Source organism: Papio anubis, chromosome 10 (genome assembly GCF_008728515.1).
Source record: "Papio anubis isolate 15944 chromosome 10, Panubis1.0, whole genome shotgun sequence".
Classification (NCBI taxonomy): Eukaryota; Metazoa; Chordata; class Mammalia; order Primates; family Cercopithecidae; genus Papio; species Papio anubis.
The window spans coordinates 63449645-63476353 of NC_044985.1; the positions used below are offsets into that span (position 1 = coordinate 63449645).

General features: G+C 38.0%; 1 protein-coding gene across 4 annotated transcripts in view; it reads right to left on the reverse strand.

Moving 5' to 3' along the window:
• ZNF385B (zinc finger protein 385B) overlaps window positions 1–26709 on the reverse strand; it is a 417130-nt gene that overhangs the window by 321172 nt on the left and 69249 nt on the right. For all 4 annotated transcript variants that reach the window (XR_002516179.2, XM_009182538.4, XM_009182541.4 and 1 more), the window contains exons 2-3: window positions 3439–3584; window positions 2419–2718 (exon numbers count right to left, since the gene is read on the reverse strand). Coding sequence is in view for 3 of the 4 variants with exons in the window: in XM_009182538.4 (XP_009180802.1) it covers window positions 2419–2716 (298 nt within the window). In the remaining variant the exon portion in view is untranslated. The remainder of the gene's footprint in view (window positions 1–2418; window positions 2719–3438; window positions 3585–26709) is intronic.

Consider the following 26709-nt stretch of genomic DNA (forward strand, 5'->3'; position numbering starts at 1 on the left):
GGGACCACCTGGGGGATCCCTTCATCCACAGGGTCTGTTAGGAGGATGTATGAGCCACAGAGACAGCCAAAATAGTAGTCAGCAATTAAGAACAGCATTGCCACCTTGCAGAGGCTGTAAGGTAAGGTAAACCTCCGCCTTTTCATCCTTCTGTTTTCCCACCACTAGGCTGAAGAGCAGGCTGAGGCAGGGGTAGGGTAGAAGCTCATGTGCCCAGCCCTCCGCTCTAAGTTCTAGAGTCCATCTAGACAAATCTTAATTTGGCAATAAAATGTTGTTTTTATAAATAGAGTTGAATCTTCTAAATCAAGGAATCTTTCTGAATATACAAAAGTGAAAAGTTATGAGTTGAGAGAGTGTTAAGAGAGCTGCTACCCAGCGAAACACAAATTTGATAGATCAAAAGTGAGGAAAGTGACCAAAAAAAATGAAATGATGTCAGGCTTGAACCTCATTAAGTGGAGACTCTAAATAGTAGATAGTGTACACATGCACACATGATAGCACTAGGTATATTCTGCTTTAGTTCCTGCTGTTTCACTTAGCATTATATCACGGACAATTTCTTCTATCACGAGATATTCTTCAGAAATATAATTTTTAATGACTATGGTATTCATAGATATTTACACTCTAACAGATGCAATTCAAACTTTTACTCAGGCTATTTGTGCTCTAACTTAGGTATCAGTTTTGAACCTAACACTAAATATATATATAATGTACAATATTATTAATTAATAATATATATTATTATATACAATATAATATATAATATTTTTCTCTACAGGGGTGAAGTGGGCTTCGATTTGTTATATATTATATATTATTGAATAATATAATATTATACTTTTATATATATATATATATATTTTTTTTTTTTTTTACTTTTTTGAGATGGAGTCTTGCTCTGTTGCCCAGGTTGGAGTGCAGTGGCACAATCTCCGCTCAATGCAACCTCCACCTCCTGGGTTCAAACAATTTTCCTGCCTCAGCCTCCTGAGTAGCTGGGATTACAGGTGTGTGCCACCATGCCTGGCTAATTTTTGTAATTTTAGTAGATACGGGGTTTCACCATGTTGCCCAGGCTGGTCTTGAACTCCTGGCCTCAAGCCCCAAAGTGCTGAGATTACAGGCGTGAGTCACTGTGCCCGGCTGTAACACTAACTATATTTGTAATATATAACTATAGGTAAATCAATACACCTTGGAATAATTATAATTATCATAATAAATAGAAAATGGAAAAATAATTTTCTACTATTATAAGTGTGTATTTTATATCCTGTAAGCCCCTTTACTTTCTTTCACAGTATGTTAAATATTGACTGAAGAAAACAATTTAATGACATTAAATCATCAACAGAGTAAAAAGTAGTTAGATTTGGCTTGAAATACAAAAATTATTTATTTACAGCACACCAAGAACCATGTAACAGCACTGAGTGAAATTTCAACAAATGTTTTCTCTGTATCATCTCACTTCAAGCTGGGGCCTCATTACAGAACAAACCCTTGCTAGAGCAGGATTTGGAGCTCTTCCCCCACAATTGAGAGGAGGCTTATCTTGGCCTCCCACCTCAACCCTTGGGAGGAAGTCCGCCTTTTGTAGAAATCTTCATCATGGATAACGATACATTTCACATTTTTCTTTAACTCTGTCACAGTGAAGATACCCAATGACCAGCAATGTAGAGGAGGAGGGGCTGCCCAAGAACAACATAAAGGATGTGAAAGATTGTTTAGAATTCAGGGCAGAGGCAGAAATGCAAAAATTCCTGAGCTTCTGCCTCTATCCAGCCCACAAGGAAAGGGTGAGAGGCAAGTGAAAGTGATAGATTATGGTGCTGGATTTCAGAGGGAAGCCTTGTTGGTTTTGGCAATGCCTGTTCCTATTGTTAGAACACCCAGCACACTGCTGGCAACTCTCTAAAAGAATATGACAAGTTTAACATGCAAAATTAATGCTCTTCTCCTGCATCATAGGATGTTATAAATAAAGCCGTAGCTTTTTATACACTATCAAATGGTATGCCACCCAATAGAAAGAAGATAAAGGAAACCCAAGAAAGCTAATTTTAAGAGAGGGAAAAAATGACATCACTGATGCATTTTAAACACACTTCAAAATACATTCAGAAGTGTTCACACATTGTGGGGATACAGGAAGTCTCTGGCCCCATATACAAATTGCGCGCGTGTGTGTACATGTGTGTGTGCCAGTGTATGTCAGTGGGTGTAACAAATATTTCGAGACGTGACAAACAGTTCATGGATTTTACCTGTAGGAGAAAGAGTACATGTTATCATGGTGGCCCAGTTTTAAGGTAAAAATTAAGTCTTGTTCTAAATCCTTCATTTTCCAGACCAGGACCATCTCTCCCCACGGCACATGGAACCCGGGACCCTGCCTCCTACCTGTGCTGCTGTTGCTGCTGGGGCTGGCCTGGGCGGGCGGTGGGGGCTGCCCATCACTCAGCTGCTTCACTCGTTTGCGGTGGGATTTGCCGTTGGAATGCACCTGAGCCTGGGCTGCAGAGTTCAGCTGGATGTTGCACACCTCACAGAAGGAGAAAAGAATTTTCTTTTTCTCTTTGCTCAACTGGTCCTCAGGCCTGTCATTCTTTATCCCCTTTTCTTCAAAGCCCCGTAGAAAATTTGCCATATTCATGATTCCATCTTCAAGATGGTTGTCAGGGCTTAAGGAGTACCTCATGCCTAAAAATCAAAACAAGTACAAGTGCTTCTGAAATTATATAACCCTTCTAATTTTCTAGTATGATTACAATTCATCTTTAATGGTTTGTTTAAGTTAAAAGTTGCCCAGCTACCCAGTGGTTACTCCTAGAAAAATAATCATCAGAAGTACCTAAGTAAGCAAGTATGGTCTTTCAACGTGAGTTCCTTGTGCCTGGTCGTTTTGGAACAGAAGTTCCTTTCGCCTGGAGCCCTTTTACCCCATCCTTGCCCGTCTTCCCATCACCTCCCACCCTCTTTACTCTTTTAACTTCCCACCCATGAGATCTCCGCTGGCAAATTACCTTCTACATGAAACCCTTTCTGACCCTGGACACAAGGCAAGATCTGGTTATATGCTCACATCGTGCTATGTGACACCTATCAGAGTATGCATTTCTTAGGTAATTGTGCACTTACTTGGCTTATGTCTGTCTCCCCATTAGAGTATAAGCTCTATGAGGACAGTCACTTCATCTCTGGATATCCCTTAGGCCTACAACTGCACCTTTTACATAATAGGCATTCAAATTTTATTGAAGGAAGGAATAAATGATGGTATGAATCTGGGATTGTGAAAATGTTCATGTGCAGACACAAACGTATACACAATCAGCATACACCTGGGCATATACAAACAGATACATGCCTTAACTGCAGGGGAGGTAACAAAGAACAAAACACCGTATGTCTGCAACTTACATTGGGCTGTGTTCTAAACGTCCCTTGATAAGTCAGCCGACAGGAATTTGGACATATTTTCTTATCCTTATAGTGAAACAAGTTGTTTCGTTACATTAGCCCATTAACATCAATTTAATATTTGATGGAGTTGAAATGTAGAACATCTGAAATACAGAATAATATAAAATTTTAGTAAACTGGTAATTGAAAAAGAATAAAATAGAATAAGACACAATTTTGTATATTTTTAAGTACTGCTATTTTCTTCATTTGTTTAGATAAAAGTACAGAGGTAGATTACAGACTAAGGGAAGATTCAAAAAGGATTTTCAAAACTTTGAGACCCTTGGTTGATGAAGATTGTCGTGACATTTTTTTTTCAGTGCCATTTTATGTAATTTTTCATTTTAGTTAATACCAGGAATACCAGCATTTTCAAAATTATCGGTGGGATTATAACAATGTTTTGGTTTACAATTTGAATAAATAAAAAGACACTTCCCAAAAAAAAAGGGGAGGGGAATTTGGCAAAAATTAAGGGAAAAGGGTATGTGTGAGGAAGGATGGCTGAGGTGGCAGTGCTGTGCCATAAGAGATGAAGAGTTTATATGAAGGAAGGATCGTGGCTTGTAAGGGACTTCTGCTTATAGAACAAACAAAGCAAGGCATTGGCTTTCAACAGTCCTTTTGATCCAAGTTTTCTCAGAGCTCTAAGAAAAGGAATGAGCTACTAGAGACAAGTCCATATTTGGAGTGTTCACAAGCAGGATGTTTAAAATTCAGAAAAGGCATAACCATAAAACCAGATATTGATTCTAATGTACAGTATGCCAAAAAATCTCCTTGTACATACCCATACATCCAATTGTGAAGGTTGTTTGAACACTTAATTTCGATATGCAAAATCTACTTGTCCCTTTTAATTCTTTAACCTGATAATGCCATTTTAAGGAACTCTCTTACACAAAATTTTCCAAGTCAATCTATTCCTTTTAGCTCCGGCCTTAAAGTCTGCTCAAACTATGCAGAAATCAGGTTTAAGCAGTTCCTGTAGCTAAGCTACAGAAAATAATTCAGCTATAATTGAAATGGGGTTTGAACTGCACATAAATATTTTTTCTTTTATTCCTTAAACCTAAGATATTATGTTATCACAAAGTCACTTTTCTCATACAACTTAAGAAAATATCAGTGCTGTGTTAGTTATGTTCAAATATCTATATCTTCTCTTAAAATATTAAAACACATAATAAGAATTAGTTGAAATAAGTAAGTGATTTTTAAAATGAGCTCATTACTAACATTTTGCCCTGTCTAGAAAACTAATCCACTGTGAAACATAAGAAAAGCCAGTAACGTTTAACCTTGCAGAACGAGGCCAGGCACCATCGTACTCAATCATTGAAACCTAAGTTTATATTTCAACTCAAGCAAGCAAGATCCTTGACTCAGCGGAGAACTGTTGACACTTTCATCTGACAATTTAACCTCAGAGGTGCCCAGGCTTGTCCATATTGCAAACTAATACATGGTATTTCACAGACGCGAGACATACATCATAATGTTCCTACGACTCTTTTGTTTGCATTATCTTATAAAAAATAAAGCCATGTTACCTGTGCTTTTATGATTGTCATTTATCCTGGAAAGTATTCTACTTTTGATTTATTTAAATATACATATTTTAAGTAGGAAGAAAGAAATCTTTCATATAAAATAAATGGCTCTTCTAGAATTCTGTAACCTTTCAGAGTACCAGCATCTTTCGTAACCTTTCAACTGTATTTTACCTTCTCCAAGAGTTACTCTCACAAGTGATCTCCCAAACCTCCAACATCACATTCATGGGCCACTCTAGAAAAGATCCAATGCCTGGGGGTGGGGTATGCATTCTGTTCACCAAATCCCAATTTATTAGTCCTAGTTCTGCCTTCACACTTCCTTCTCTCTCAGGGGAAAATAAGGTCAGCTTCTGTTAATAGCCACTTGCAACTAAAGTATATTTAGCTGCAGAGGTCTTGGGGAAAAGACCTAGAGGTGGCAGAAAGGCAAGCTATCAGAGTCTCAGCATCCACTTTTGGCCTGAGATGATATAATTTCTAGGCTTATAATATGTGTGAATGTGATAACATTTATAATGTCAGCTTTCTCGCTAAGGGGAAAGTAACAGTGAGTTTAAATGGAAGAAGAGAGAAAAATCTCACTTTCTATTTTAAAGTTTTTCATCAGACTATCTTAATTACATGTTTCACTTGAGTGGGAGAGAAGGACCTTCGGGGGTGTCTGATTTTAAACAGAGCAGTGGGCAGCACTGTGCTTTGGACTGCCAGGAATGACTGTAAGAAAAGTCAGGAAAACTGAACCAAAAATTCTATGCTTTTTTTGTATTATTTCACCAGATTAGATGACCAACAACTTAACATTTGTAAGAGAATAAGATATTTTAGTGCAGGCAAAAGAATGAGAAAAGGTTGGTTCTTGAGTTGCTGCTTTTGGAGAAAAGAGCTGATGAATTCAAACTGGACAGTCAGGGAATATCCAAAGGAGTGATTTTAAATCACTAGGAGGCAATCCATCAGGAAATTTTCCAATGTTACAACTTTCCCTAGGATTTTCCCTGACCTGCATTGTTATCCAATCGTTTTCTATAATTATTTGAAAAAAATATATGACACTGATCTGGGGGTAAAGACATCTCTGTTGCACATGTACAGTAATACATTCTTTGACACAGAGTGGCCTCATCAGATGGAGAACAAGTTAAGAGACTGCCTCCCCTTCTATGTAAGTGTGAAAAGGCTCATTTTCCAACTCAAGTCAATCAGTTTTATCCACTTCCCATTAATTCCTTAACCCCTAACAACTTGGCTTGCAACTCCTTTCCACAGGTAGTGCTTGTCTTTGCAAAGTCACTATAAACACTTCTAATTGCCAAATCCAAGATGGCCGTTTCCTTACTCCCCACTTTCCCTGATGTCCTCGTGATGCTCCCTCGCCAGGGTCTCTTCCCACCTCTGCATTCCTGAGTCATCGTGTTCACAAAGTTAGCACAACACACAATTCTTATATTATTGGTTTAATTATTTATATAGTTTTATGACATGTATATGGTTTTACTTATTCACTCGCTCATTTCAGTATATTGTTACAGACTAGGTAGGCAGAGGGCAGGACGCCAGGGAGAAAACAGTGAACGTGGTCAAGGAGATGTCTGAGAGGACCAAACAATCCAATGAGAAATACAGAGGAGAAAACAAGAAAGTTACAACAAAGAACAATAAATTCTTTGGAAAGGTATACATTTTCTTCCCTTGCTAGATTTTAAGTTCCTTGAGTATAAAAACTATGTTTTATTCATCTTTGTATCCTCAGCATCTAAGATTGTGTTTTGTATAAAATAGGCACTTAATCAATGTTGGCTGAATAAATGAATGCGCTGTATTTGTGTGGGACGGTGTGAGGTGAGCGGGGTGGGAGGTCAGTGTGATGTGTGTGTATATGTGTTTTATGTGTTTGTGGTCTGTGGTATATGTGATGTGTAGTGTGTAGGGTGTGTGTGGTATGTGCTGGGGTGTATAGGTGTGGAGTGTGTGTGATATGTGTGTGGTCTGTGTATGGTATTATGTGAGTGTGATGTGTATGAGTGTGGTGTGCATGGCGTATGAAGTATGTATGGTATGTGTGGGGGATGTATGGGGAGTGTAGGAGGTATATGGGTGTAGTGGGGGGTGTGTGTGATATATGTAGTGTGTGTAGTATGTGTGTGGTATGGGCGTGGGGTGTATGCGTGTGTGGCATTGGTGGTGAACACAATAATGAAGGTCAATGTTTTCTTTCTTTTTTTTTTTTGTTTTGAGACAGAGTCTCGCTGTGTCACCCAGGCTGGAATGCAGTGGTGCCACCTTGGCTCACTGCAACCTCCACCTCCTGGGTTCAAGCGATTCTCCTGCCTCAGCCTCCGGAGCAGCTGGGACTACAGGCACACACCACCACATCCAGCTAATTTTGGTACTTTTAGTAGAGACAGGGTTCCACAATGTTGGCCAGGATGGTCTCGATCTCCTGACCTTGTGATCCACCTGCCTTGGCTTCCCAAAGTGCTAGGATTACAGGCATGAGCCACTGCACCCAGCCAAGGTCAATGTTTTCTAATTATTTTAGCTTGTATGTGGGCTAAGCACACAGCTGTTTGCATTCTAAGATTAGGAATGGTAATAACGGTGTGCTCCCCAAGGAAAAAGCATCATCACTCATCTGCAAACTAAAATCCCAACTGTTTAGGACAGTCTTTCATCCTGTAATTAAAAATAAGGCTTAAAGTTCAAATTCTGACAAAACATGGGTATACTGCGTCAGCATCCATGTGACATTAGCTCTTTCCTGCAACCAACTTTCTCAGGCAATGGAACACGGGGTATTGTGGGAAAGTTTGGGGAATACTTTGTGAAAATTAAAACACGTAGATGGAGAAGATATAAGGCTCTGGCATTGCTTTTTACCCATTTAACTATGTTGAAATGCCAGTACTGCCTCCTGAACTTCTACGCATAGGGAGGCAAAAAGTTGAGTTCTGAGTACCAGACTACAAACAATTTCTTTCCCCAAAATACAGTTTCGGAGAAAACTAAGAGAATGTTCAGAGAAAACTAGAGAATGTTCATTTCACTGAATGTTTTGGTATATTTCATAATAGGATTCAGATATGAGAGGCTGTATTTGATCCAATTCAACTAATCATTTGTTAAACACTGATTATAGACAATACGCTATACTTGGCCCTATGGTTAAAGAAATGTATAAAATTAAGAACCTTAAAAAATAAAAAGCTTGTGATACACTAGAAGAGGCAATCCTTCTGCTACTTGTTGTTTAGGAGAGTGACTATGGAGAACTCTCTGAATAACAGTCCCCAAAATACTTTGAACTTTTTACATTTGAATGAAATTATTGCTTAGTAATTGATTTCACTAGACAGTTTTTTGGTCTCATTTTTTCCCCCAAGTACTTACTGGCACTTTGTTGAGTACTAGTGAAATAGATTTTAATTGGGGTGCTCTGGTCTAGTGTGAATCCCAAGAGATTGGGATTATTTGACATCAATGGATGAGTCAGAAAAACTGACATTTAAATGTTACTAGCAGTTTGTTTCCCTTGTGGAAAAATTTTGAACTCAGCTTTGGAGGTGCACTACTTCTTTATTTTGGAAAAAGCATCTTAGAGGATCTTCATATTATATAAAGGTAAAGCATAGACGCTATTCTGCAATGGAGGCTCTGGAGATAATATAGCTCCAAGGAACTTAATCTGCTTTCCACAATCATATAAAAGGTTGTCTTCACTGTGACACAGCTGCATCTCTGCAAATTATCTTTTCTTTCATAAAATATTTCTTTCCTGCAAGTGGATTTAAATTGTATTGTCCCTGAAAGTTTTTGTTAGATGCTGGGAGATGAATGTGTTCAAGTAGTTAACTACAGGAGATCAGTGGGGACTGGAAGCTGCAAGAACATGAACACATCTTACCTCCAAAAGAACAGCCTGGAATTGTTGAAGCTTGAACTGGACTATACTGCATGGACCCCATATTTGGGGTCATTCCTGATGGAATAAACCCAACTTTGGAGAAAGTACTGATGTTGTTCTGAATTATCCTAAGAACTAAAGAGAAAGATCACACGTTTGTAGAAGGGTGTGAGAAGGAAAAGATGTTTTCATTGTCAGTCTTGCCAGAAGATTGACAGGGGGCAGGAAACGGACACTGAGAGGTATGAGACTGTGACTGTCTCTGGGCCTGAGGGAACAGGAGGCCTAGGATCCAGACATATGAATCTTGTTCCAGGCATTCCTGCTGTGGAAGGGCCAGCTGACCCTTGAAACGGGGTGACAGGCCTGAGACCGGGCAGAGAAGATTTTGCACAATACAAAACACCTGAGGAGGGTTTTGGTCCATGCAGGGAACCCCCATATCTATTTACAATTGTTGAAGTATCCTCTTGTATAACATCCCACACTTTTTAAAAAAATCTTCAAACCATCAGTGAAGTCATGCAAACATCACAATTGATCTTCCTATTACTGTGGTGAATTGTGCAAGAGTCTGGGATGGCATCTGGGGTGAAAGCCATATATGGAAGAGTAGGAACAATGGGCTGAGGGATGCTAGTGACCAACGACAAGGAAGTTAGTGGTCCAAAACCACACAGCTGGTTAAGATGTTGAACAACAACTGGCTTGGGATATCTCAGGGGCTCAAAAAATGTTCAGGATGGGAAACTGATAAAACATTGGAATTCTTGCAGCTAGTAGGGGAGATATTTGAACTATTTTTTGAATTAGGTAAATGATGGGCAAACAGGCTGGGACATTTATGTTACCTAAATGTAAAGACGATAAGGCTACTTTATTCTCACTTATTATTGTAGATCCAAAGCCAATCAGATGTCTAGCACTTACAAGGTTCTCCACAAATCTTTGACAAAATAAAATAAGTGTTATGGTTAATTCAGCTATAGTTCAGCTTCAGCCAAAAGCTGATAGTTAATTTGTTCCTGGCCTTCAGAAGATCCAACTGTTCAACACCTATGTAAATCAGTATCTTTTCCAGCATACTTGTTCATCAAAGTATCTCAAGTTATGGTCACATACAAATAGCATAATGATGACAATAATGAGAACAAGGAATGGATTTTATTTTTAATGCAAGAATATCAATTGTATATGTATATTTCAGATAAAACTAGAATTGAAAGTATTATTTTATGCTTATGACATTGAGACTCTATCGGTAGAAGGAAAAGTATTTCTTCTTACAAGCATAAAATGTCACAATAATTAACATGAAAGCTGTTAATTTCATGAAAAAACAATTACAAAATTTCTTAATTAGTTAAATAGAAAAATAAATTGACAGCTAAATGTAGCACTAGCTAAGTAACTATGGACAAAACATATACATACTTTGAAATACACATATCTATAAACAAATACTATTAGGATGGAAATTATACTATAACTCTAATCTTTGTAATGATATTAAATAAATACTTAAGCACTATTTTTTTAATTTCATGAAGGCATGAACTTTTCTAGGAGAAAACGGAATCTATTTGAGAATTATTCTCGTCTTTTAAAGATGAATTAAAAGCAAAAGATCAGCTTTGCTACCTCTAAATAAATTATTACCTCAAAAAGATAATTAAGTAATACTTAACTCATAACACAATTTTTACTTCCTCATATCAAGAGGTTTATTTTTCTTTTTTTTTTTTTTTTTGGAGGGGGCAGCGGGGATGCATGCTTGCTCTGTTGCCCAGGCTGGCAGGCAGTGGCACGATCTAGGCATGCTGCAACCTCTGCCTCCTGGGTTCAAGCAATTCTCCCACTTCAGCCTCGCAAGTAGCTGGAATTGCAGGTATGTGCCACCATGCCCGGCTAATTTTTGTATTTTTAGTGGAGACAGGGTTTCACCATGTTGTCCGGGCTGGTCTCAAACACCTGAGCTCAAGTGATCCGCCTGCCTCATCCTCCCTAAGTGTCAAGAGTTATTTTTAATCATAGAATTGGGCTTTATTCTTAGTCAAATACTGATTTTAACAGTTAGCTTTTGGTATTCAACCAAAATGTGTATGCAGTATACCCCCAGCTATGAGAACAAACAATCTTTATTGACTGGGCTCCATAGTCTTCTTTATATGAGGAAGTCTAGATTCCATTCTCCCTCCACCCTGCAGGGCACTGCTGTGCAGCATGAAACAGCAGCAGAGCACAAGACAGCAAACTGCAAAATATAACCAACATAAAAACCTGGGCAAGGGCAGATCTTGCAGCTCTGTTCCTCCTACTACGATTTCCAGGGCTGGAGTGCAACCATATACACTTTCCTAAGAGGGTCCTGGAAGCACTCCAGCAAGTCAATAGCTGAGTCTTCCTGGGAGGTGGGACTGAGCTCTCCTACCTGCTATGGAACATTCTATGGGTGGAAAGGAACACAAGCAATTGAACGGATGGATTCCTACAAGACATCAAGGAAGTAATATTTTCAGTTCACTGAATTCTCAGGTCATCTTTACAAGTTTACAAACAAGAATGGTATTCTCTGGATTTTGCTTTGTGGGAAAGTATAGGTAGAGTCAATCAAAGAGAACACATTACATAGTCTAGTTTTATTTCCAGTCATAATTTCTGTATGGTCCATCTAAACACATTTTTGAAATTATTGCATTTTTATTTATTATAAAAGTAATTTATATCATTCTAGAAATTCTGGAGAATACAAAAAACAGAAAAAAGATTGGAGAAAAATCTTCCATATTCCTACCTAAGTGAACCACAGTTTGTTACATGTGCATAACAACAACAAAAAAAAAGTGAACCAAAAACATTATGTGTTTACTTCTGGTCTTTTTCATTTATAATTGATACACAATAATCATTCATGTTTATTTCTAGCCTTTTAAATGTGCATATGGTTTTCACAGAGTTCTGGTTAAATAACAGACTTGTTGAGAGTTGAAATACATAAACGTATTAGGACTGAGCTCTTAAATTGATTATATTCAACTACAATTTCATTAACAAGAAGTTGATGATCTGTTTTCCTCTTGTATGGATCAAATGCAACTGTAACCAGTATTCTAAAAATCACAGTGCTATAACAGGGGTTGCCTTGGTCAGGGCGGTCAGACAAGATGTGACGATGGTGAAACTAAGAGCTAAAGAATGAAGAGCAGTAGAGGGAAAAACACTGCAGGCAAAGGAGATCCTATGTACAAAGGTCCACAAGCGAGATGAAAGATGGCAGGTGTGACAAACTAAAAGCAGCCTAGTCCATCTAGAGTGGAGAGAGCAGGGCAGAATGAGATGTGAAATAAAGCTGCAGAGCAGAGCAGGGCCCGGTCGTTCATGCAGGCCTTTGCAGGCCAATGTGAGCTGTCAGTCTAGGGAAAGTGCAGAAGTGCCTTAAACTGGGGGCCTGATATGATCATATTTGAGCTGTGAAAAAAACCACAGCTGGATTCAAAAATAGGGTGCAGAATAGAGAAGGTGTCATGTGGATGCGGACAAGTTCAGGACTATTTCAATTTTCCAGGCGAGGGAAAATGGCACCCGGACCTGGAGGGTGATGGTGACAGCAGTGGAAGAAGTGGATTAATTCCAAACACTTGGAGAAGAAACATCCCATCCACATGTCTTGGATTAGGTGGGCCTGGCGGCAGAGGGAGAGACTAGTGTCAAGTATGACTCCATGGTTCTAACCCCTGACTGGGTCTTGAAAGTACCTGGGCACAAAAAAATGATAAATATGCAAGGTAATGGATATGTTACTTACCTTAACTTAGCCATTCCACAATGCACCCATATATTAAAACATGATGTTTATATATTTTTTATTCATTAAAGACATAATTTTTAAGTACCTAGCACAGTTTTTAAAAATATTGATGCCAGACTCCCATCGCTACAGATTCTGATTTAATTGGTTGCTGCTGGGGTTGGAAGAGAGGGTAAGTGGGTGTGGCAGCTGGGCCTAGTAGCATAACCCTTCACAGGGGATTCTAATGGGCAGCCAATGTTGAGAACCACTGCGCTAGATTGCCGCTATTTGAGAGTAGGTTCTTCTCTAGTCTGAGACCCTACTGGGCAGCCAACAACAGACTTTACCCTGCCACCAACAAGATGTGGAAAGAGCATTCGATTGCTTCATGTTAGAGAATGAACAACAGTATTTCCAGGGTCTCCTTTGCTCCTAGAAAAGACACAAAAGTCCAGGCTGTTCATTCCAGAACCTTCTTCTCAAATCATGGATGCTTCCCTCTCATCTCTAAGGCACAGGTGTCCTACAGGGCTGGCAAGATGGGGCTTCCTGACCCACACCATGGCTGGGAAGCTAGAGTACCATACAAAATTCTCAGGAGTTAAGCCCAGCTCTCATTCTCTAATTTGAAGAATTTCTTTGAATAAACATCACACTGCCTCTCTGCTTCCTTGTGTTTTCTGTTTTCCACACTTCCATTCTGTCTCCTTGGAGTAACTGTCACTTGGTTTCCAGCACATACCTGGAACTGAATCAAATGTGCCATGACCTTGTTTGAACCTCATCCCTGACTGTAGGCAACTTCCCTACTAATTCCCTTCTCTCCCAGTTAAGAAAACCTTTTATTCCAAACATCACAATAGGGTATTCCTCCTAACTCTTCCTGAAAGGTTTGTTGACAATACGTATTTGGAAAATCAAGTATATGTAAGGATAATTTTTCCAAAAGTGGCATGTAGAAATATTTGAGAAATATTAATTTAGGATAACTTATTGCCAAAGACAACTGTTTTCTTAGGCAATAAATTGATACTGTATTTGTAATAAAAATAATCAAACTTAAATAGGCTAGTCAAATGAATAATCAGACAAATAAGAGCACTTTTGCCCAGGGAAAATGCTAAATTGAACAAAATGCCCAGTCAACAGATTAAACTGGGACTGCCCCAGGTAAAATGGAGCATGTGGTCACCCTATACTTAAAATTACTTTGCATTTTCTTATTACAAAACTAATTTATTTATTCTCCCCAATTAATCTGTAGATTCAATGCAATATTACCCAAAATCCCGGCAGGTTTACTTTTTGCAAACTGACAACATGATTCTGAAATGTATATAAAAGGTAAACGAACCAAGAATAGCCAGGGCAATTCTGAAGAACAATGAAGAAGCAGGACTTACACTAAGTCACAGCATATTATGAGGTTCTATTAATTAAGACAGTCTCGTTTTGGCCCAAGGGAAAATAAACTGACCAATGTAACAGAAGTAAGAGTCCAGACACACACACACCCCCGCATATATATATTAATCTGATTTATGACAATACTGACAAAGGTAACTTATGACAAAGTGGTAAAAAGATAGTAATTTCAATGAATGGAGTAAGTTGCTTGAATATACATATTGGAAAAATTATCTTGATCCTCACCTTCACTGTATGTCAATTCCAGAAGGATTGCAAATCTAAATGTTAAAGAAAAAATAATCAAGTTTTTAAAGGAAAAGAGAACATCTTCATGACTCTGGAGTAGGCAAAGACGTAGAAAGTATTAACTATAAGAGAAAAAATTGGGGCACACTAAAATTAAAATTGTTTCTTCAAAGAAAAACAACCAACACAAACTACTATGAACACCTCTATATACACAAAGTAGAAAGACTAGAAGAGATGGATAAATTCCTGGACACATTCATCCTGCCAAGACTGAGCCAGGAAGATATTGATTCCCTGAACAGACCAATAACAAACTCTGAAATTGAATCAGTTGTAAATAGCATATCAATAACAACAACACAAAAGCCCGAGACCTGAGGGATTCATAGCCAAATTCTACCAGATATACAAAGAAGAGCTGGTACCATTCCTATAGAAACTATTCCAAAAAAACTGAGGAGGAGGGACTCCTCCCCAACTCATTCTGCGAGGCCAGCATCATCTTGATACCAAAACCTGGCACAGGCACACACATACAGAAAAGGAAACTTTCAGGACAATATCCTTGGGTGAACATTGATGCAAACATCCTCAATAAAATACTTGCAAACGGAATCCAGTAGTACATCAAAAAGTGAATCTACCATGATAAAGTAGGCCTCATCCCTGGGATGTAAGGTTGGTTCAACACATGCAAATTAATAAATGTGATTTATCACATAAGCAGAACTAAAAACAAAAACCATATGATTATCTCAACAGACATAGAAAAGTTTTTTGATAAACTTCAACACCCCTTCATGTTAAAAACCTGCAATAAGGTCGGGCACAGTGGCTGAAGCCTGTAATCCCAGCACTTTGGGAGGCCGAGACGGGCAGATCACCAGGTCAGGAGATCGAGACCATCCTGGCTAACATGGTGAAACCTCATCTCTATTAAAAAAATACAAAAAACTAGCCGGGCATGGTGGCGGGTGCCTGTAGTCCCAGCTACTCGGGAGGCTGAGGCAGGAGAATGGCATGAACCCGGAAGGTGGAGCTTGCAGTGAGCTGAGATCCGGCCACTGCACTCCAGCCTGGGTGACAGAGCGAGATTCCATCTAAAAAAAAAAAAAAAAAAAACCTGCAATAAACTAGGTATTGAAGGAACATACCTCCAAATAATAAGAGCCATCTATGACAAACCCACAGCAACATTTTACTGAATGGGCAAAAGCTGGAAGCATTCTCATTAAAAACCAGCAAAAGTCAAGGATGGCCTCTCTCACTATTTCTATTCAACATAGTATTGGAAGTCCTGGCCAGAGCAATCAGACAAGGGAATGAAACAAACAGCATCCAAACACGAATAGATGAAATCAAACTATCTGTTTGCAGATGATATGATTCTATATCTAGAAAACTCCATAGTCTCAGAAAAGCTCCTTCAGCTGATAAACAACTTCAGCAAAGTTTCAGGATATAAAATCAATGTTCAAAAACCACTAGCATTCTTAATACCAATAATAGCCAAACTGAGAATCAAATCAGAAAGGCAGCCCATTTACAACTGCCACAAAAGAAGTAAAGTATCTAGGAATACCATTAACCAGGGAGGTGAAAGATCTATATGATGGGAATTACAAAACACTGCTCAAAGAAACGAGAGAAGACACAAACTAATGGAAAAACATCCCATGCTCATGGATAGGAAGACTCAGTATCATTCAAATGGCTATACTGCCCAAAGCAATTTACAGATTCAATGCTATTCCTATCAAACTACCAATGACATTCTTCACAGGACTAGAAAACAATATTTTAAAATTCATATGGAACCAAAAAATAGCCCGAATAGCCAAGGCAATCTTAAGCAAAAAGAGCAAAGCTGGAAGCACCACATTACCCAACTTCAAATTATACTACAGGGCTACAGTAACCAAAACAGCATAGTACTGGTACAAAAATAGGTGCTTTGACCAATGGAACAGAATATAGCGCCCAGAAATAAGGCCATACGTCTACAAGCATCTGATCTTTGACAAAGCTGACAAAAACAAGCAATGGGGAGTAGATTCCCTGTTCAATAAATTGTGCTGCGATAACTTGCTAGCCATATGCAGGAGATTGAAGCTGGACCCCTTCCTTACACCATATATAAAAATCAACCCAAGATAGATTAAAGACTTAAATGTAAAATCCAAGACTATAAAAACCCTGGAAGACAACCTAGGCAATACCATCCCGGACAGAGGAACTGGCAAAGATTTCATGACAATGACACCAAAAGCAATCACAACAAAAACAAAAATTGCCGGTGGGATCTAATTAAACTGAAGAGCTTCTGCACAGCAAAAGAAACTATCAACAGAGTAAACAGACAACCTACAGTATGGGAGAAAATATTTGCAAACTATGCATCTGACTAAGGTCTAATATCCAGCATCTATAAGGAACTTAAACAAATTTACAAGAGAAAAACAACTCCATTAAAAAGTGGGCAAAGGACATGACAGTCACTTCTCAAAAGAAGACATACATGCAGCCAAGAAGCATATGAAAAAAAGCTCAATGTGACCGATCATTAGAGAAATGCAAATCAAAACTACAATGAGATACCATCTTACACAAATCAGAATGGTGATTATTAAACAGTCAAAAAATAACAGATGCTGGTGAGGGTGCACAGAAAAGGGAACACTTATATATACTGTTGCTGGGAGGATAAATTGGTTCAACCATTGTGGAATGCAGTATGGCGATTCCTCAAAGAGCTAAAAGCAGAACTAGCATCTGACCCAGCAATTCCGTTACTGGGTATATACCAAAAGGAATATAAATCATTCTGTCATAAAAACCAATGCACATGAATACTCACTGCAGCACTATTCACAATAGTAAAGACATGGAATTAACCTAAATGCCCATCAATGACAGCCTGGATAAAGAATATGTGGTAAATGTACACCTTGGAATATTATGCAGCCATAAAAAAGAATGAGGTCATGTAACATGGATGGAGCTGGAGGCTATCATCTTGAGCAAAGTAACGCAAGAACAGAAAACTGAATACTGCATGTTCTCACTTGTAAGTGAAATGGTAAGAACTTGTGAACACAAAGAAGGGAACAGCAGACACTGGGATCTACTTTAGGGGGAAGAATGGGAAGAGGGAGAGCAGCAGAAAAGCTAACTATTGGGTACTTGGCTTAATACGTGAGTGGTGAAATAATCTGTACAACAAACCTCTGTTCATGTGTTTACCTATGTAACACACTTTCACATGTACCCCCGAACCCAAAATACAAATTAAAAAAAGAATAAAACTGTTGCTTCATCTAAATATAACATTAAGATATTTAAGAGGCAACTCCCAGAGTGGAAAAAGATATGTGCAATACATATATACAACACATTACTCTCATATGAAAACGCCTTTAAATCAACAAGCAGAAAACCCAATAGAAAAATGAACAAAAACTGTGAATTCAGAAAAGATGTATCCCAGTGGCAAATAAACATGTGAAAAGGCACTCAACCTCATTTGTCATCAGGGAAATGCAAATTAAAGCCACAATGTGATATCATTATCTTCACCAGTGTGGTTAAAGTAAAAATGACAGAAAATATGTGTTTCATGAAGATGTGCAGCAATCAAAACTTGTATATGTAGGTGGAAGTATAAAGTGGTACAGCCATTTTGGAAACTGGCAGTGTCTACTAAGCTAAGCATATGTATCATCTAAGACACAGCAATTTTAATCTTAGGTATACTATGTCCAACAGAAATATGTATATATCTTCACCAAATGGATATTCACTATAATGTTCATAGAAGCACGACTTATAATAGTTCCAAACTCAAAAGTACCCAAATATAATATATTTACCCATTCACAGAATCTCAAGATTAATATTGAGCAAAATAAGCCGATCCAGAAGTTTACAAATTATACAATGTCATCTATTTACATAAAGCATGAAAACATGTAAAACAAATCAATGCTCTTAGAAGTCAGGCTAGTCATTAGCTTGGAGGAGGTGAAGGTTCAACGGGATGGGTAATGACTTGAAGAAAGCACAACCCAGACTGATACATGTTCAAATTGAGGTATACTCAATTTGTAGAAATCCATCGATCTGTACATTTACAATAGGCATACATTTCTGGATGTATACCATACTTTAATAAAATTATTAAAAGTTATATGTTCACAAAGAAAATTTATTATTTAAGAAATACATTTTGAAAGTCTATGGCTGCCATCAACAGTGAGTCCTCTGGTGAATCCAAACAAAATAAATCTGGAAAGGATTTGCCATTTTGATGCCATTAAGAACATTTGTGATTCACAGGAGGAGCTCAAAATATCAGCATTCACAGGAACTTGGAAGAAGTTAATTCTAACCCTCATGGATGACTTTGAGGGGTTCAAGAAACACTTAAGTGGAGGAAGTAACTGCAGGCGTGATGGAAACAGCAAGAAAAGTAGAATTAGAAGTGGAGGCTGAAAATGTGACTGAACTGCTACAATCTCATGACAAAATTTTAATGAATGAGGAGTTGCTTCTTATGGATGAACAAAGAAAGTGGTCTCTTGAGATGGAATCTTGGTAAAGATGCTGTGAACATTGTTGACATGACATTAAATAATTTAGAATATTTCATAAATTTAGTTGATAAAGCAGCAGCAGGTTTTGAGAAAATTGATTGCAATTTTGAAAGAAGTTCTAATGTGGATAAACTGTTATCAAACAGCATTGCATGCTATAGAGAAATCTTTTGTGAAAGAAAGAGTACATTGATGTAGCAAATTTCATTGTTGTGGTTTAAGAAATTGCCACTGCCACCCCAACCTTCAGCAGTCACCACCCTGATCAGTCAGCAGCCGTCAACACTGAGGTAAAACCCTCCACCAGCAAAAACACTGTGACTCACTGAAGGCTCAGATGATCATCAGCATTTTGTGCAATATTTTTCACTTAAGGTATGTATATTTTTTAGATATGATTATAGTATAAACATAACTTTTACATGGCTGAGAAACCAATAAATCTGTGTGGCTTGCTTTATTGGGATAGTTGTTATTTCTACTGTGGTGGTCTGGAATCCAACCCATGATATATCTGAGGTATGGCTATATTTTTAGAGTATATTTTTCTAGTTTTATAAATGTAATTATATATTTACAAAAATCCAATTGCTCTGCATATGATTTTGTTTTCCACTTTTTCAATTATGAATATCTTTCCATGCATTAAACATTCATCTTCAACAACAGTCCTAATAACAGCAAAATATCCACAATATACAGATACTTTAGCCAAACTGAGGTCTGATTCCTGGGTTGTAGTGACCCTAGGAGGAAAGAACATGGGCAAGACTAGAGAATCTTAGGTAATCCCCTTGAAGGCATTGGTAGCCACTTGTCCCAAATACCTTCAGATGTAAGAGGCTTAGGGACCACCTAAAACCACTTCATTTTCCCTGGAGCCTAAAGACAGTGATATGACATATTTCTTTCTTTTTCCTTTTTTTTTTTTTTTTTTTTTTCATTTTTGACTAAAGATATTTAGAATTTTTTTTTTTTTTTGTATTTGTGCCTTCATGTATATCCACCATTATTCCCTTAGGATAAGTTTCTGGAAGTAGAATTCCTAGGTGCACTTTTAATACATATTGCCAATTTGATCTCCAGATTAGCTATACCAATTTACACTTCTATCAGCAGTGTATGAGAGTGCTTATGTCTTACTCTCACAATACTGACAAAGCTGGTTAAAGAGCTCAATCTGAAAAGCATAGCATATTTTCAAATGCACTTATTTGCAATAATTGAGTAGTTTTTCACATGCATATTAATCACATATTATAGCTTTTATTTGTGAATTTCCTATGCATGACCTTTGCTTTTTTCCCCATTGGAACTTATATTTCATTATTATAAGGGATTTTTTTTTGTATATTTAACGCATAAACTCTGTCTCTCAAATATTTACAAATATTTTCCCATTTATCTTTAATTTTGTTCGTAATGATTTTTGGATCATTATGGATGTATTTAAGTTTTTATTTTTAATATATTCAAATCTATCCACCTTTTCATTTTTGACCTCTGCCTTTAGCTTAGAAAAATTGTTCCTGGTTGTTATAGAAATTTTTAAAATTTAAAAATAATTTTATATTTGTCATTATAGATTTAAACATGATACATAGTAGAAAATGTATAGAAGTATAAAAGCCTTAAAACCAATACAATATCTCTTAATATTGGTAAGGACATATGGCATCTTGGACTACTGTGTAAATGGCTGTGGCCACTATTGGGTATTTACATTGGAAGCCAATCAGGAAGATAATAGCAGGAAAGTTTCTTGTTAGACACCAGCAAAATATTTCTTCTTAAAGACTGTCCTCTTCAACTCGTTGAAAGGGACTAGGCTGTATCTTGGAGACCATTCCAGTGTAATCTTATCAGAAGCAGAACAGGGCTGTCCAGTTTCCATTCGAGAGTTCTGACTCTAAAGGAGCTGAACACATGTTCAGTAAGTAACATCTGTTTCCAATACACTTCTCTCCTTGCTTCACCTGCAAGTTGTGGACACTAGGGGTTTGCCTATTTCACTGCTCTGAAAGCTACAAGATAAATTGTGAAACACAGCAAGTATCAGATAAAGGAATGGCTCTATAATTAATTCACTGAAACAAATCTTAGGTATCATTTACCACTTGTTCTTTTTAAAAGTCCCAGAAGTTGTATTAATTGTGCAGCAGATGCGAGGTTTTATCTGTAGTTATTTAAACATAGAGATAATATAAGCTTTCTGATAAACCTTTTCAGGTCAAAAAGTGTAACTTCTGACACTAACGTGATTTTCATTCTTTTCCTCTGTTACAATATTTTAATACTTGTTCTGAAAGAATTGAAAATACAATGTTGGATGCACACACGTGCGTGCGCACACACACACACAATTAGGTAACAGTTAATATGGAAACATCAGTGAATTTGAAGTCAGTACCTCCTGTGAGCAATATTTTCTGATCCTTTGGCAGGTTCTTATCTTCCCCTTGTAGTTACCCTATTACGAGCTACTGTGACTAATAAGGAACAAAGATAGATTTAGACAAGGGACTTTGTTCTATTGGGTCAAAGCACACAGTAAATGTAACATGCTCAAGAGTAACATGAGAAGAAAATAGCAATTCCTGAGGCTCCCTTGAGAGTTCAGAACACCAGGTCAAGACTCAAAGTGGGCAGCTTTGGTGGGTATGATACGGCTGTCAGGAAATGAACCTGCAAACTTTGCTGGATAAATTATTCCCAAAAGTACTACAGTCAGAAGATGACCCAATTACTGAGAAGAAGGTCAGGTATATAAAAGACAATGATGAGAACAGGCCACAAAGACTCAATATCAGAGCAATTGAGATTGTCAGACATTTGATTGTAAGAATCAAAATCAGAGACTGTTCAGAAGAGAACAGAAGAAAACGTCTTGTTGAACATCAGTGTTATGATGGTCCTGGGGCATGACCCACTCTCCAGGCTGCAAACAAAAGAGGATGTTCCTGTGACCTGTTCATTTTGTCATCACCCCGCTGCAAGTTGGAGTTGATGTGAAATAGAGAAGGCTGCCCAGAAAGAGGATGTGTGGAACAAGAGCCTGAGGACGAGCTGATTTTGCTTGAACTTTTAATTTATTGTCACTCCTGCTACCTGTTCTTTCCATATGATTTTCTTTTGAATAGTCTTTTGTCCTTTCATAATTGATCTTTTAAAAGTTTCCTTGCCAAAAATCTCCACTGCCTCTAATGTTACATTTGATGACATTTAAAGTCTTTATGTTCTCACTTTCCCCATAAAAGAAGTGGTCAGCTTTGACTCAATTCTATTATAGAAAAAAAAAAACCCTGGAAAATCGTGAAAAACAAACTCACTTGTTGCCCCTAAGTGTAATTGTTAAATTTACTCTAAAAATGTTCATAAAGGACATGCCCCACTATTTTTAGATAGGTTCTTAAATCAAAATTATGAAGTTGTTAAAATCACTGTGACTTATAGAAAAAATTTTGAGAAAGAACTGCATGCATAAAATTTGTTCAGCTACTGAAACAAATCTTAATATCCTCCGGTGACTATATCAGACTGTGGACCAATTTCACGATTTTCAAATATATAAATGGGTACAAGGTAATTTCAATATATAGGCAGCTGGCAATCAACCATCCAATCACCTAGGGACTATGGAGAAGATGACAGGCAGGAATAAGCTGGACTGAATTTGTCATTCTGAATTCTTCGGATACCATGTTCATATCAACAAGCAAAATTTATATGGCATTATACCACCAAGAAAAATTGAGAGGACTGTAAAGCATTTTGAAATGGAGCGTCCAAATGCCGGCCTGTTGAAAGCACACTGAAGCATCTGTCAAACTCCTTCTTTCCTCTCTCGTCTCACCTCAATGACCCAGATGAGGAGCATAAAACATACTAAAATACTAAACATATTTATAGCATGTTGGGATAATTTTAAAAGGACTCATGCCAAACATAAGAGAAGTTTGCCTATTTGGGGATGGGAGGGAGGAAATGGAAATATAAGGAAATAAATACAAGAAAAGAGCCTCTCATGAACCAGTAATGAGTATTAACATGTTATGATTTGAGGAGCATAATTAACTCAGTTCTCTACATCTGAGGTTAGCAAAAAGAAAAAAAAGATCAGAAACAACTTTCCCTTTGAAATCATTCCTTGATGATGAATACTGTAGTATTATGTTCCATGACAACTGGCCCATGTATGATTCTTGATTAGCTCCAGGTAGGGCATTAAGGAGCTTAGTCTGGTTATGAGCAGAACAAGGAAGAAAAATCCCTGAGGGGTTGCTAACTATGGATCTCAGTTCCTTCCATTCTTACACTGATGAAACAAAATTGAAAAGAGGAAATACTTGCTTTGGAAGATTTATCCTCTTTTACCTTTTCATGTATTTCTTTCCTAATACTCTTACGCTTCACCCTGCACTCCGACTCAAGCTCACCCCTGAATTAATTCACTTTGTTGTTATTGACTGACAGCGACGTATTTATCAGAAAGAAATGACTCTCCAGTGCAGCTATGTTTAATGCAAGTACACATCAGAAACACCCAGGGAGCTTTTACTCAAATCCATATGCCCAGGCCTGTAGTCTCTGATGCAGTAAATTTGGCATTTGTGTAATTAATGGAATGGGGCAGAAGGAAATAAAAGTACTTCTTGAAATGCTAAGAAACTCAAGTGATCAGATGGTTCTGAGAAGGTATCCAATAGTGTCTCTCCACTTCCCAGTCCCACTATATCAGATGTAAAGACTTCTATGCCATTCTCCTACTAGGACAGGAGAACAGTACTACTCCCTATTGTACCACTCATCTGCTCTACCACCTAACAAACACTCTCATGGTGATGCGGAAGAAAGTGACAGCTCTGTCAGTCACTTGATAGTTGAGTAATCTTGAGAAACCAGGCATCTGTCTGGGCATCAAATTCCTCTTCTGTAAAGGGAGGAGAATGAACCAGATGACCTCTAAAATTCCTCCCTGTTCTAAAACTCCAAAGGTTTACACAGCTTTGTTTGTTATTTGCTTTTCTTAGAGGAGAAAATTATAATGTCCCCCTATTTATGCTGTAATTTATCAGCTGCATTTTATTGCCTTGGGAAAATGATTTGCTCTGATCCTTCTGATCTATAGCTCATCCTTCACGGGGAACCCAACAAGTGCTGCTGTCAGTTCTGGCTTTGCATAGAGAATATTCCTTCTCATCTCACTTGGTGATTGAGTGGGAGGCAGCAGGCAATATTTCAAAATGCAAACTGACATTTAATTACACAAAAATCTCCTTCCGTGATCACTTCTCTTGCCAGGATGATTCTGATCTACATGAACATTTTTCCTTTTTTGTTGACTCCTGGTTTTCCAGTTTTTATTGCAAACAATCAGAAATGAGCCCCAAACAAATAAACATTAGTAAGCCCTTAGATTTATAGTCTTGCTACTTCTCTACCTAACACAGTCTTTTAGTGACACTGTCATTTGCAAAATCATGTGTGTTTTGGAGACTTATCTGAAACCCTGATAGCCACACTGACATCATCAAAATGTGGTATTTTCCAATATTTGTATCGAAAGTAGAATATTTGTACAAATGTCACTTAAAAGTATAAATGGAGATTCTCCAAGAAAGTGCATGAAAATGAAGAATTCTGTTTTAGCTAATTAAATATGAAATGATTCAGCATGAAGATAAACCAAGGCCAGGCCAGTGAGGCAGGTGAGGCACTTGTCTTAGGTGTAAAATTTTAAAACCTCAGCAATCAAGATAAGCAATATTTTAATATAGTATTTTAGACAGTAACAGTGCCATGGCAAGCCATTGGAAGCTGAAACAAAAAGAAAAATAATACTGAGTCTATCTTTACTTAAAATTTTGACTTTTTGTTCTCTAATGAGTTATTTACATTACTTTTTCTTTTCTTTTTCTTTCTCTTTTTTTGTTTTTTTTGTTTTTTTTTTTTTTGATATGGAGTTTTGCTCTGTCTCCCAGGCTGGAGTACAATGGCACAATTTTGGCTCAGTGCAACCTCCACCTTCCAGGTTCAAGTGATTCTCCTGCCTCAGCCTCCCTAGTATCTGAGATTACAGGCACCTGCCACCATGTCCAGCTAATTTTTTGTGTGTTTTTACTAGAGACAGGGTTTCACCATCTTGGCCAGGCTGAGCTCAAACTCCTGACCTCAAGTGATCCACCCGCCTTGGCCTTCCAAAGTGCTTGGATTACAGACATGAGCAACCGCGCCCAGCCTTACTTTTTATTTTCTAAAATATCAAAATATTATTTATCCTGATTACTAGACTTTTGGCACCCCTTAAAGTTTGCACTCAAGACAAGTGCCTTTTTCTTTCACCTTCATCCCAGCCCTGGGGTAACTCTATATTCTGTTATAAGCCTACATGAACATTACTGCTTCTTTTTCTTAATAAAGAAGGACCCCTACAACTCTAATTATTTTTATTATAGTTACCATTTGTGTGTGTGTGCCTTTTCTGAGTGACTGATACCACTTTAATAATAATTTATTCCAAGCAGTGACTGAAGAAGTAAGCCATTTCATTTTCTTTCCTTTTTTTTTCTTTTTTTTTTTGAGACAGAGTTTCGCTCTTGTTGCCCAGGCTGCAGTGCAGTGGTGCCATCTCGGCTCACTGCAACCTCTGCCTCCCGGGTTCAAGCGATTCTCCTGTCTCAGTCTCCTGAGTAGCTGGGATTACAGGCGCATGCCACCACACCTGGCTAATTTTTTGTATTTTTAGTAGAGATGGAGTTTCACCATGTTGGCCAAGCTGGTCTCAAACTCCTGACCTCAGGTGATCCACCTGTCTTGGCCTCCCAAAGTGCTGGGATTACAGGTGAGAGCCACCACGCCTGGCCCATTTCCTTTTTACATAAGAGAAAAATGAAACTCTGAAACGTGAAAATAACTTGACAAAAAACATAATGCAGTTAGTACCTTAAAATTCTTGTGCTTCCTGTACATTTTCTTGTTAATTGAGGTAAAGAGAAAAAGAAAAGAGAGAAAGAAAAGAGAGAGAGAGTGAGAGAGAGGAAGGGAAGGGAAGGGAAGAAAAGGGAAGGGAAGGGAAGGGAAGGGAAGGGAAGACAAGGGAAGGCAAGGGAAGGGAAGGGAAGGGAAGGGAAGACAAGGGAAGGGAACGGAAGGGAAGGGAAGGGAAGGGAAGGGAAAGGAAGGGAAGAGAAGGGAAGGGAAGAGAAGGGAAGGGAAATGGAGGGGAGAAGAGGAGAGGGGAGGGGAGGGGAGGGGAGGGGAGGGAAGAACACGAGTATATATCCTAGAGATTTTTGAGCTCTCTTTGCATAAGGCTCAACTGGTAAATTTGCTTAAAATATAGATACCTGCAGTTTTAAATTAAACAGACTGAGGGTAACACCCAATGTCTTCATTTTAAGTGATTCTGATGCAGGTGTTCTAGGGACCACATATTGAGAAGCTTCAAGGAAAGCATCTGTTCTGGCAGAAACTATGCTATTATCTGGAACACATTTTGTCACAATCCCCCTCAATAACTTTAAAAGTAAGAATTAATGGCCACTTTCTTTACACAGGAGGAGAAAAATTCTAAGACTATAAGGAAACTGCAAACTCACATGTTGAATGATTGGAAAAATCAAACATGAAACCAGATCTGTCTAACTCCAAATCTCAGGCTCTTTCCACTGTACTCTGAGACTTGCAAGAGAAAAGAAAGGGATGCATTTGTTCAGGGAGCACTAC